This window comes from Amborella trichopoda, chromosome 2, assembly GCF_054954075.1.
Source record: "Amborella trichopoda isolate Santa Cruz 75 chromosome 2, AtrichopodaSantaCruz75HAP2 v2.0, whole genome shotgun sequence".
NCBI classification, from domain to species: domain Eukaryota; kingdom Viridiplantae; phylum Streptophyta; class Magnoliopsida; order Amborellales; family Amborellaceae; genus Amborella; species Amborella trichopoda.
The window spans coordinates 44030752-44043991 of NC_142337.1; the positions used below are offsets into that span (position 1 = coordinate 44030752).

At 41.7% G+C, this 13240-nt stretch overlaps 1 protein-coding gene across 1 annotated transcript; it reads left to right on the plus strand.

Moving 5' to 3' along the window:
• Positions 1–3695: 3695 nt before the first annotated feature.
• On the plus strand, positions 3696–5760 carry LOC18440973 (scarecrow-like protein 32). The gene has a single exon (XM_006851103.4). The coding sequence runs from the start codon at positions 4048–4050 to the stop codon at positions 5386–5388; it is 1341 nt and encodes a 446-aa protein (XP_006851166.2). The 5' UTR covers positions 3696–4047; the 3' UTR covers positions 5389–5760.
• Positions 5761–13240: the final 7480 nt, after the last annotated feature.

A 13240-nucleotide genomic window follows, 5' to 3' on the forward strand; every position in this document is an offset into this window, starting at 1 on the left:
CTACCCACATTCTCTACACCAAAATCTCTTCTCTCTCTCTCAAAAGCTCACATATAGGGGCACACACCACATAGTAACTCTCTCTTTCTTATAGAAACTATTTCTCTCTTATGGTAAGAAAGGGGGCACGGCTCAACTCTCATAGAAACTCTCTCTCTCTCATGTTGAAGAAAAGTGCCACACCCCACTCATTGTAGTTTTGATGTCTCTCTCTCCCATTTTCTTGTGATATTGCCTAAAAGGTTAAGAGCGTAGTAAGGAGATCCATCTCTCTCAACTAGGTTATCATGCAGTTTTAGCTAAGTTTGAGATTTTTTATTGAAATGAGTTCCTCTTTCATTGGAGGGTTTGTCCTAATTGTTTTCCCCAGATTGAGCTTGAACGTTGACCATTGATCCCTCGCTATCGGAAGGTGGTGACTTGGTATGAGGTGTTAGAAACCTGGTTGAATTAATCTCTAGCACTCTTTTTATTGTTTCTTGTCATATTTATTTGTGTGTTTTATTATTCCCAGACATAGTTTGTGTCTTTCTTTGGTTATTAAAAGAAAGGTTTTAAGTGGCATCAACTTTTTAAGATCCTAAATTTGTTTTTCTATTTTCTTTTAAAGTTGATTTATTGTAAAAAGACTACTTGTGAGTGATCTAAGCCGTGAAGAAAAAGAAAAAAAATAAAAATAAAGAAGAAGAAAAGAATATATACTCCAACTAGATCACATAAAGTCCTTTCGGTTATGTGTAATCGACCCAGAGTGTGTGGTGGCGGCCATGTGGCCTCCATGCGGTCATGGTGGTGGCATTACCGACAATTGTACAGTTGCGTTTAAATTTGAATTTAACCCAAGGCTATAAAAACCCATTTCCGGACTCTTAGTGGAGAGTCCTTGGTTTTATACATTTTAAGTGTATAGTGGAATCCCAGCGGGCTACAACCCTTGATTATTGCTTGGTTGTGACCCTCATTTGTGATTGTGCTCCATTTCTCTTATGTATTCTGTAGAAGGCTGGCCTCACTTTGGTTGGGGTTAGAACTTAGGCTTGGAGCCGCACAAGGTAGGCATTGAGAATTTACCCCCTTGAGACTAGGTGGTGTTAGTCAAAGCCGTTGTTTCTATAAGAGTACAGATAAATGATATGGGATACAATAGGGCATTGCTGTTAGAGGGAAAGCCAGTGTTGATCACGTCTTATTGCACTTCCATCAAAATTTCTCTTTGTGTTCTCAAAGTAGTTTATTAATTTCTTGCTCACATACTATACACGCGTCTGTGACTTTGTTTTCACTGTCTTTTTAGTTGCATGGGGAACACCTCGGTTTATTAAATTCCACTAACGACAAATTATCAGCAATCGAAATCTTTAAAGTGATGCAAGGATGAAAATTACAATGCCTAACTTAAACTAAATTATTAATTAGAGGGCCTTGGATTTTTCTCTGTTTCACATCTTATCCTATAGTCCATCACACCTGGCTCAATTATTCTTATAATCCTCCAAAAGCATAAGAATTCGGTAAGTGAAGTGGACATTAGAGAAAATTCCTTTGGACCCGCAAATCAAACCGTTTGCATTAATTGTATGGGGATACATATTCATTAATGGAAAAAGCTAAAACAAGGTGTCCACCTTATACAATTGAAGTGAGCACACCTAAAAAAACCGTCACAAAAAAGTTGTTCCAATACTAGAAAACCCTCAATCTCGACCTCGAGATGTATAGATATGAAAAAAACGAAAGAATAAAAGATTTCAAGTCATGTTAATAGTACATCATATCTGTCAATTTTTAAAGTTTTATAAGTTTTCAAAGTCTTGGAGTCCAAAACCTAGGACTTTTGATGATTTATTTCAAGAAAAAGTACTTTATGATCTCCATGGGAACTCTCCTACAGTTTATTGTACATTTTTTCACCTCGAACATATAGCTGCCTTGTTCCCTCCTGTTAAGTCTCTCTTTGAAGTATTTTACCAATCTTCCCTGTTCAAAGGGCAAATGAGAAATGAACTCTACATGTTTGCTGGGATGGCTGTTCAATAGTTTCTAGCTTTTGAGCCAGTAAGACTATTCTCTCTCCATTCTTTTGCCTTTTGGGATTTGCACGTGGAACTGAAATATCATTAGTAGGAGAATTTGTATGACAATTATCATGGGTATCAATGTGTCTATGTTTCCCAAATGGGAGGAGTCCATCATATCACAACTTGTACATTATGTCCATGCTGCATGCTGTTCTCGACCCTGTTGTCGATGACGAACTGTGGAGATGCATTAATCCTCGGCTTGTCCATGCTAAGCCGCTAGTGGCACACTACTGTCCGTCGTTCGTCATGAAGGAATATGGCTGCATGAAGTTCACAAACAGTACACAGCATTTAAAAACATGTAGTTCTCGGCCATCTGTTCCCATTGACGTGGGGAGCATCTGCCATGTCCAGCCATTTTGGGTAATGGTTCATCTCCTCCGTCTATCAACTATCATCAAGGAATAAAGGCCATGTATTGCATGTATTACATAAACAATAGTCAAACACTTGGTACATGAAATTTTCCACTATTTGTTCTTAACGATGGACGGTGAAGATGACAACATGTAGTACATGAACAGAACACAACATGTAGCACAAGAACAGTAGAGTACATGTAGTATGGTATGAAAGAATTATGGAATAAAGGCCATGTCTCTCTAGCAATGGGGTCTTTGTTGTCGTTTGCGTTGGATTTAGTTGGAGGGAGAAATCAAAATAAGAGAAGGCATGTGAAGAGGGGTAGTTATCAAGCGCCAAGTGAGAGAGAAACCAAATGAATTTATGGGTTTGGATTTTTCATGGAATGGCATTTTATGAGCATGAAATGGACAACACACTGGCCGGCTACGGCAGGCACTTTTAACCTACTCTTTGCCTCGCCGCACACGAAAAACAGCCTCAACCCAACTCCCAACTCCATACCCTCCAATTTCTAGTGACCATCTATATCAAACAACCAAGAGCTTTCCAGCAAATTTCATTGATACCCTCATCTTCCTTCCTTTTTTTTTTTTTTTTTTTTTTTTGTACTTTTTTTATTTGTTTTTATTTTTCAACTTGTGTTTCTAATATTACAGTCGAATCTCTTTAAGGGTGAAGGTTTCCATCACATTAATTCAATTGCACACCAACCTTGGTTCATAAGGAAAATTTTCAATTTTCATGAAAATATATCATCTATCTATTTTAGTTGTAATTCTTCAATACAATGAGAGTCAGGTGGTGTTTCTTGTAGTTAGGGGAAGAACATATGCAAATATTTGTGTTTCCATCATGCCTTCAACTTTTTCAAAACGACTTTCTCCTACCAAAATATAACAACATGGTTAAGCAACTCAGAGGAAGAGAAAATAGATAATAATAATAAAAAAAAAGATAAAATGTCTCACTTTTGGCGGGGTTAGACCCTGTGAGGTATGATGATTATCATCAGAAATTTTTTTCAAACTATTTGGAGCAGCCTAAACGAATTCTGGTTCGTCATTCTACTGTATCAAAGGCTAAATTTGAATGAGCCCATGAGTCCCCATATATTTTCTTACTAATTCCAACCATATTCTTTTTAGCCTACTCTTACTTTTTTTACCCTTTTGTACATTGTGAAGTACGATATTGATTCCAAATACACTCTGGCACTCTTGTTTCTTAGCGATTTTATATGAGGTTTTTTTTTTGTCATTTATTTGATTTCATGTCTCAGTAGAAAGAAACTAGGGTAATTTAGTAACTCTTCCAAGTATAATATAGAAAACAAACCTTAAAACCTGACATCTATACTCATGCTCAGTATTTATCAAGCTCCACTCTTAGCCACAAACCCCAAAGTATCTCGCTCTCTCATATCTTCCACCTTCAAACTCTCACCACATTTAAAAGAGCATGAGCTACAGCAAGACCCATTACCATTACCAGTTCTTGCCTACAGATAAAGCATAGCTCCACACACTCTCCTCCCACCAATGCTCTTCCGACACCTGTTACGGGATCCCCATAATATCATTCTCTCCCGTACCCTAATTACATGCACGTAACTATTTGTCTCTCTCTCTCTAACAGGATGAAGGCCGTGCCCCCTATTCCACTGACCCCACCTTCTTCCATCTCCAGAAATGAAGGACCTCTCTCTAGGGTTTTCAAGGGCTGCCTTGGAACCCTAGACGCCAATTGCATAGAGAAGCTCCTCCTGCACTGTGGTGGTGCCCTAGAGAGAAACGACATAACCCTAGCTCAACAAATAATGTGGGTTCTAAACAACGTTGCTTCTTCGGTAGGGGACCCTAATCAAAGGCTCACATCTTGGTTTTTGAGGGCGCTAATTTCAAGGGCTTCAAGGGTTTGCCCTTCAGCTATGAACATGGAGGCCTCTCTTGGGGCTCACGTTGCCAGGGTTAGATCCATATCTGTGACCCAACTAGCTGGCTATGTGGATTTGTTGCCATGGCAGAGCTTTGGGTTTTGTGCCTCTAATGGTGCAATATGTAAGGCTATTGGGTCTTCACAAAGGGTTCATATATTGGATATTAGCATCAGTCATTGTATGCAATGGCCTACACTCATTGATAGCCTCTCTAAGAGGCCGGAGGGTGCACCCCTTGTTCGCCTCACAGTGCCTTCTACAAGGCCTCATGTTCCTCCTCTCCTAAGCATGTCTTATGAGGAGGTGGGTCATAGGCTGTCGAATTTCGCCAAGTCTAGAGATGTCCCATTTGACTTCAGGATGATTCCCTTTGAGGATTTGCCCAATTTGAGGGATGGTGTTAAATTTCACCATGAATTGCTTATGGAGCAGCTCAATCCATCGGTGCTTGATCTGAGGGATGATGAAGCTTTAGTGGTGAATTGCCAGAATTCTGTGCATTATCTTCCCGATGAGGCTTTAGGGATAGATCCTTGTTATAGAGACGAGTTCTTGGAGAGAATCAGAGGGTTCCATCCGACTATAGTTACGGTGGTCGACGAGGATTACGACCTTGGTCATGCTAGCCTTTCCTCAAGGATTTCCTCTTGTTTCAACTACTTGTGGATCCCCTTTGATGCTTTGGAGACATTCTTGCCCAAGGATAGTTGCCAGAGGCTAGAGTATGAGGCAGACATTGGTTTCAAGATTGAGAACATCATTGCCTTCGAAGGGCTGCAAAGGACTGAGAGGCTGGAGTCAGGAACAAGGTTGGTGCAAAGAATGAAAAAGGCCCAATTCTATAGTGTCCCATTCATGGAAGACACTGCTAAGGAGGTGAAGCGCTTGTTGGATGAGCATGCCAGTGGATGGGGGATGAAGAGAGATGATGATATGTTGGTGCTCACATGGAAAGGCCACAATGCAGTGTTTGCAACAGCTTGGGCTCCCCAGCCCTTTCAATAAGAAAGAGGAAGATATAGCTTCTTGTTGGGGTATCCAGGAAAGAAAATTGAAAGCTTAAGCCCCATTTCTTTAACTCTTTCTCTTAACAATAGTGGCTTCTAAACAGCCAAAATAATGGTTGATGATGAGTATGGTTTCTAGAAAAAAGTTCATGTCTCTCATGCTAAAGGCAAAGCTTTGTTGGCATTGAATTCATGAAACGTTATAGGAAGGGTCTTTGTATAGGAAACCCACTTCTGGTGTTGATAGTTCATGTACATAATCTTAAAAACTAAAATTTTAACATAAGTTTTAGGATACTTCGAGATGGATAAGAATGTTTAGGATGGAATTTTGTTAATAACAATCATTGTGGTGCTATTTTCCATCTCTCATCATGATTTTCCTGATCTATTTCAAGTAAAACAATTCCAAGACTAGCAACTCCAAGGGTGACCTCACTGGGTCGATGTAACAGCATGTAACTTGGCTGAAATACTGCTCCCTCTTAGCTGGCCTGGCTCACCAAGCCATATGCTCTTTTCGATGAAACATGGATCCATACCATGCTTTCTTCTTTGTAAACTAGAGTTCAGTGTTTGATTACGACAGGTTCCTAGCAAGAGACATCAATGGCATTGAATGTGACATGCTTTTCTCTCATCAAATTTGACCTCCTATATCTAAGCAGGCTGCTATCTCAGGATCAAAAGCCCAATAAGATCTTAAAGCTTAGCCAATTACACTCCTAATCATTGGATTCATTCAAAATTTTCCTGAACTTCGCACTCTTAAAAATCCTGATAAAAAAAGAGGCAAGGTTATGCATCATACACTCAGTTCGTCTGCCTCTTAGACTGATCCACCCACTTGTTCTCCAAATTCATGTGACGTTCTGTCACTTGTTCCAATGGTGCCAAGTCGAGGCCAAAGTATAAAGTTTTATAAATTAGTCTAGAGATACACTAGCGTTAGAAGCCATCTCCAAATTCTAAACCAAGCATAAATGAAGACCAATATGGTTTGGCCTCAATTCTTTCTGCGTTTTTAATACACTATATCAAAACCGAACTCTTTGCCAGTTAGCCAACATGCCTAACTCAAGACTAAAGGTTAAAGGGAGTTCTATATCTATTGCAGAGTGATAGATTATCAAGAGGTGAGAGTACTTTCTTCGTTTTGCGTATGCTTTACGGAACTAAATAGAACTTGGTAACTAATAGAAATAAAATTCAAGCAAGATAGGATAGGGTATATTACATGTAACAAGATAGGAAGGTGTGTATTATACCATTGCATCACCATTATATATATAATGAAAACAACCACCACAAATTAGTGTGGGGCACAATTATCTTTTCCAAAAGTTCCTTTCTCTGTCTAAAATTCTTCATGGTATCATGTCATCACCGATCCTCTCAGTCATCCATGTGGAAGTAGTTTCTCTCAATCTAACGCAGGTAGAAATCTCCTCCTTTATTTTATTTCTTATTTTTTATTTTTATTTCTAGATGGTTGGCATTACAACACCAATGGAGCTCCATATTACTCAATGTGATTGGATTTTGCATTAATAAGGGATAGTCAATAGCATTCTATAAAACTTGAAGATAAAAAAAAAATAAACCCATCCATTCTTGTCTAGTACTTCATACGTCCATCTTTGGTTTGCTATCGTTCTCATCCATCTTAGGTTTTCTATCTTTCTCATCCATCATACGTTTGCTATCTTTCTCATATTTATCAAAGCCATTTATAATTGTTCTTTTTCTTTTAGTTTCCCCACAACTCTTTCACATCTCCAATATCCATTTAAAACCACTCACCACTCTCACATCCTTTATATCCATCAAAACCCACTATCTCTTCCATTCCTAAAATCTCTAAGGTCCTTCTCTCTCTAAATCCATAAGGCTAGAGATCCATATTTGATCTTAGCGATCCAATGGGTACTCTATCGTCAATATCAAACTATCCCTATCCCTCCACCCTTAACATAGGAAATTTTGTGTCGATTAAATTAACACAAAAGAACTATTTGTTATGGGAAACGAAATTACTATAGTTGATTGAGAGTTGTGAACTTTTTGGATTTATTAATAGTGATTTCTCTACACCAAGTCAAAATATTTTCTCTCCAGATAGTAAGAGTAAAATCGAAAATCCAGACTACAAATTATGGCTAAAGTCTGATACTCTTCTTAAAGCCTGGATCATAGGGACACTATTAGCAGAGTGTCTCAGTCTTATGGTTGGCCCTATGACTGTTTGAAGATATTTTTCAGCATCTTGGGTCCCCGATGCTGAATAAAAGAGAGGCCAGTAAATAAAGGACATACAATGTAACTTTCTACAATCTCATAATTGCCCCAGAATGGGCTAGAATCTTCCCAAGGACTTCAAAAGTCCACCTACAAAATTTCGGCGCAATTTGACATGTCTAAGGCAGTGCAGACAAAGAAATAATTTCAGAAAAATCAGCCTCTAGCAACCTAAAACAGACCATGTAACTAGCACTCTATTTGCGGTCCGTCAAATTGCTGTGGGATTACCTCCATTGGATCAGGTATGGTCAAAAACCCCTAGGGGTCATGTTTCGGCTTAAACAAACGTTCCAAGACAAAGTTATGGATGAAACATTAAAAATGGGTAGGACACACGCTATTCCCGTGCGGCCTCCCTTCACCAATCTCCATTAAAGGAGATTGGTTTGCATAATCACAAATAGCAAATTTGAAGGCTCGTATCTCTCTCGTCTTGAGTCAGATCGCGCTCAAATTCCGTGTTCGTCTCGTCAAGACGAGTGTTTTGATATGTGGCACGCCCAGTGACATTGCCCGAGCTGGGAGAAAAACTTGAGAGAAGTTGGCGATTCGTGAAGACAGTTGTAAGAAAACCAATAGTAGCACGACCCACTCGAGCGACCATATCACGACGTTCGCTTTCCCAATCCCCATGAAACCAATTGCATCATGTACATAAGGTTTGAGGCAATGTCTGGTCCGAACCCCATGTATGATGAAAAGTTGAAATCAGTACATGAAGGTGTCATAGTTGCTATAGATTCCGGCCATCGGATTTCAGGATCCGGCCAAAAACCCAAGACGATGAAATCTTCGTCTGGGCACGAAATCAAGCGGCATTTGTTGCAACGTGATCGTGAAGGCATGCTCAGTGCAAATTAGCGAAGAAATCAAAGAAAAACATCAAGAACCAAGCACAATATCGATCAGAAGTCTTCAAGATTCATACAAATTTCAAGTCGCATGAACGTGGCCTAAAAACGTGATCCGTGGCTCGAAGTTGGTATCCAATCGATTTTCATGCCGAGCCCAATGAGAGAGTAATCATTTTTATCCAAACAGGTACTGAACCAACCCTGAATCATCCATGAAAGATCATGCACCTTCAACGCAGCAGCAGGGATTGTTTTCTAATTCCATGCATTGTTGGGCAGGGGTAAAATTGTCATTCATTTTATACCCATTTTTAGATTTTATTTTAATTCAATTAAATTGTAATTATCACCAATTAAGATCAATTTTGGGCAGCCACCGATATTTGGGCCCAATTCTATAAATACATGTTAAACCTAGTTGTAAAATGATCGCCCCTAAGTTTTCAATCTCATGAATAAAATTTGAGAGTTTCACAGTGAAATTGTGGGTACGTCTTGGAGAGAGAGAGAGAGGAGATAGAAGAAAAATTTTGGTACCCTTCGGTGAAGGTAACTTTCTCTCTCCTCCTCTCTTCGATCTTTTTCTCTCGCCTTCTCTCTTCACTATTTCTCTGTCCTCTTCCCTTATCTCTCTTTCTTTCCTCCTCTCTTCTCTCTCTTTCTCTCTCCTCCTCTCTTCTCTCTTTCTCTCTCCACCTCTCTTCTCTCTCCTCTTCCTTTACCTCTTTCTCTCTCCTCTTCTTTTAACTCTCGTTCTCTCTTTTTGAAGATATTTTTCAGTAACATGGGTCCCTGATGCTGAATAAAAAGAGAAGTCGGTCAATAAAACCTGACAAACAATGAAAATTTTGACAATCTCAGAATGACCCCAGAACTACTCAACATCTTCATAAAGACTCCAAAAAGACTTCTGCTAAGTTTTGTCGTATTTCGACATGTCTAAGGCAGTGCAGACTGAGAAGCAGTCTCGACAGAATCAGCCTCTTGCACCCTAAAATGGATCCTTATGACATGATCCCTATTCGATGTGTCAAAAAGCTATGGGACCATCGTCATTAGATCTGGCACGATTGAAAACTCCCAAGGGTGAAATTTCAGCTTAAACGGACACTCCAAGAAGAAGTTAGGGGTAAAAGATCAAAGCAAAAAAGAAGTTGGGTAAAAGACCAAAAAAGGCGGAGCTGCACACTATTTTCGTGCGGCCACCCTGCAAGTAATCACCCTTAAAGGGGCAGGCACGAATAGTGAATGGCGATGCTCAAATCTCACTCGTTCGAGGTCAGATCATGTCCAAATTTTGTGAGCGTATTCGTCTTATCAAGACGAGCGTTTTGATAAGTGGCACGCCTCGTGATGATGCACGAGCACGAAAGAAAGCTAGAGAGAAGTTGCCGATCCGTGAAGGAAGTTGCAGGAAAATCAACAGCAACACGCCTCGCTCGAGTGACCAAATCACGGCGCTCGAGAGCCCGATCAATATAAAACCAATTCTATCGTGTGCGTAATGTCCATGGCTATCACAGGTCTGAACGCCGCGCATGATAAATGTCAGATTTCGCACACGAAGCCGATGAAGTGGCTATGAATTATGGTGTTAGATTTCCAAATTCTAGCAAAAAGTTAAAAGTTGTGAGATCTTCGTTCGGGCAAGAAATCAATCTGTATTTGTTACCACGAGATCGTGGCAGCATGCTCAGAGTGATCCAGTGAAGAAATCACGGAAAAACATCAAGGAACGAGCACACCATCGATCCGAAGCTTGCAAGATTCATCCATATTTCGAGTCACATGATCGTGGCTTAAAAACATGATCCATGTCCTGAAGTTGGTATCAAATTGATCGCCATGTCGAGCCCTACAAGAAAACAATCATCTTTCTAATAAACGGGCACTAGAGCAACGCCGGATCATCCATGAAAGATCACGCATGTTCTAAGGCAGCAACAGGGACTGTTTTGGAATTTTCATAATTTTTATGAAGGGGCATATCAGTCATTTTGTTCCCTATTTTCCTATTTTATTTAATACAGTTAAATCTTAATTTTCAGCAATTAGGTCTAATTTTGATCAATCCACCAATGTTTGGGCAAAACTCTATATATATCACATACTCTCATTGTACGAGGACCGAATTTTGCATAATAAAATCTCCATCTTTTCTCATTGTTGGGTCACAACTTGATAGAGAGAGGGATAGAGAAACTTTTGGGACGGTACCCCTCGGCTTAAGTTAAATCTTTTTCTCTCTCTTCTCTTCTTTCCTCTCTTTTTCTCCTTCTTCTTCTCTTTCTTCTACTTCGTCTGAGTTTTTCGCAAAGGTTATGCGCGGCAGTGGCAGTGCTACACATGCCTATTTCTTTATTTTTTTCCCCATCTTGGGGTTTCATAGGTCGTGCAAGGCAATGACAGTGCCATGCTGAGCTTCTTTCTCCCTCTCTTCATTCGTCTCTGTCTCTCAGCAAGGATCACCGATGGCGAAGCCCATCGCCGCCCGCTGGGGTCTCACCCTGGTGTGCGCCTATCGCAGACAGTGATGCCTATCACCGCCTGCGAAGGGTCACGGTAATACCGATCATGGTCTGTAGGTTTCTCTCGCCCCCATTGCCTATCGTCGATGGTGATACCTATCATCGCCCGTAAAGGGTCACGGCGATGCCTATCGCGATCAGTAAGTTTTTTTCGTGCGCTCGGCGTCTATCGTCGTCCTCTAGCTTCTATTGTGCGCTTGATGTCTATCGTCATCTACAAGCCTCCTTTCGTGCACTCGGTGCCTGTCACCGTCCGCATGTTTCTCTTGCGCCCACTGCTTATCGCAGATGGCGATGCCTATCACTGCCCGTAAACGGTCGCGACGATGCTTATCGCTGTTCGTAAGTTTCTTTTGTGCGCTCAGCATCTATCACCGTCCACGAGCTTCCTTCGTGTGCTCCGTGTCTATCATCGTATGCAAGCTTCCTTTCGTGCGCTTGGTGCCTGTCGCCATCCGAAGGTTTCTCTTGTGTCCCATGCCCACTATCGTGTGCTTCATAAGGAACTCTTGCTGCGTGCTTCGCAGGAGGCTATCGCTGCGCTCTTCACAAGAAGCCATCGCCACCCATGAAGGGATGTGCTGTCTTCTCGTGTTATCAACGATGATGCCTAGGACCATCTGTAGTTCACTGCTCACCCTCTATCTATGAGCAGCAGCATCCAACGCCATCCAAGGGCCGCGACACTATTACTCCACGGCTGTGGGTGGCAATGCCTAACGCCGTCGAGACCCATCTCTTCGTCATCTCGCACCTTCTCTCCATTCTTGTCTCTTCTCACTTGATTGAGGGTAGGCTTAGTCTAGCACTGCCATAGCAGTCTGGCTATTAAGCTGTATTGTCGTCGTGCTGATCTTGAGTACCATGCCCATCTTGTTGTCACACCAGATTAGGACAGTCATATCGGCCTTGGTTTCGAGTAGTATTGTTGTCGTGTTGGTCCTGCGTTCCATGCTCATCTTGCTACCACTCCAAGTTGGTCACTGTCCAGTTATCATGCTAGTCTCGTCCCTCGATCTAGATTTCTTCTCTTTTCTATACCTTTCATGTCATCACCTTAATTTCACCATATGAATGTGCATTGCCCTAGGACAAGGGTGGGTCCTTCGGCCAACTTTTCTTGCAAGTTGACCATGATAATGTTGTGTAGAAAATAAGGAGATTGACGGTCAAGAGAGGCGATTCCGAACCAGCTGAAGAAGCTTGGGGGCTTTCCGTCGTGATCTAAGAGGGCACCCGCACGAATCAGCCCGGGTAAGTCATGGACCTAGGTGAGGTTGTTGCCCAAAAGTCACGGACCTAGGTGAGGTTGTTGCCCACCTCATATATCAAATTCCTCTCTCACTAATTAGGCACCTGACCTTGTTCTGCGAACAAGGTTCTGAAGAGAGCGATCTTAGTCCTGGGTCTTCCGAACCCAAGACACATGTCACCTAATCACTTAGATCTAGGTATGCGAGATCGAGGCATCTGACCAATTTGGTGATTCTATTGGGGACATATTACCCCTTCGTCGGTTTGCTCTTGCTTGATTAACATCACCTTTTACTTTCTGCACTATATTTCATGGCATCTGGGTTGTTCAACCAGTTCATCCGAGTTGGGGATTTTCTCATCCCCACACTCGTGACTGTCCTAGGGAAGTGAGCTTCTCAAGCCTCGTTCCCTACACTCCTCTTGAGTCAGGACTGACAGTCTGGCTTCCAAATTCTTGCCTGGATTGGTGCGCGAAGGGACTTGAAGGTCCTTAACTCCCCACTTTCTAGCCCTAGTGGACCCTCCACTAAGGCCCTTCGCATTGGTGGCACACATGTCACTGCACACAGCACGTACCCTACTACTGGCAAGTACCTTACGCCGAAAGGCTACTATGTCTTCTCTCGCAAAAGGCAAGTAGGCTGTCATTGCTCCTGAGGTAAGGCCATCCCCCTTACTCATTCACCACCATGAACCTCTATGCCTAGCGGCTCGACACATAGAGGCGAAGATCCTACGGCCTCCACCTCTTGCACACACCTGATAGCTCGTGATCCAACCACTCGAGCCATACATCGGGGTCACTTTTATGCTGCCTTGAGATCATGTCCAAGGCTAGGCCTTCTCGGGCCAAACTCTGCGAGCGCCATGCATTTGCATCCCACAGTTCGGGGCAACATCAGTGCTGTGT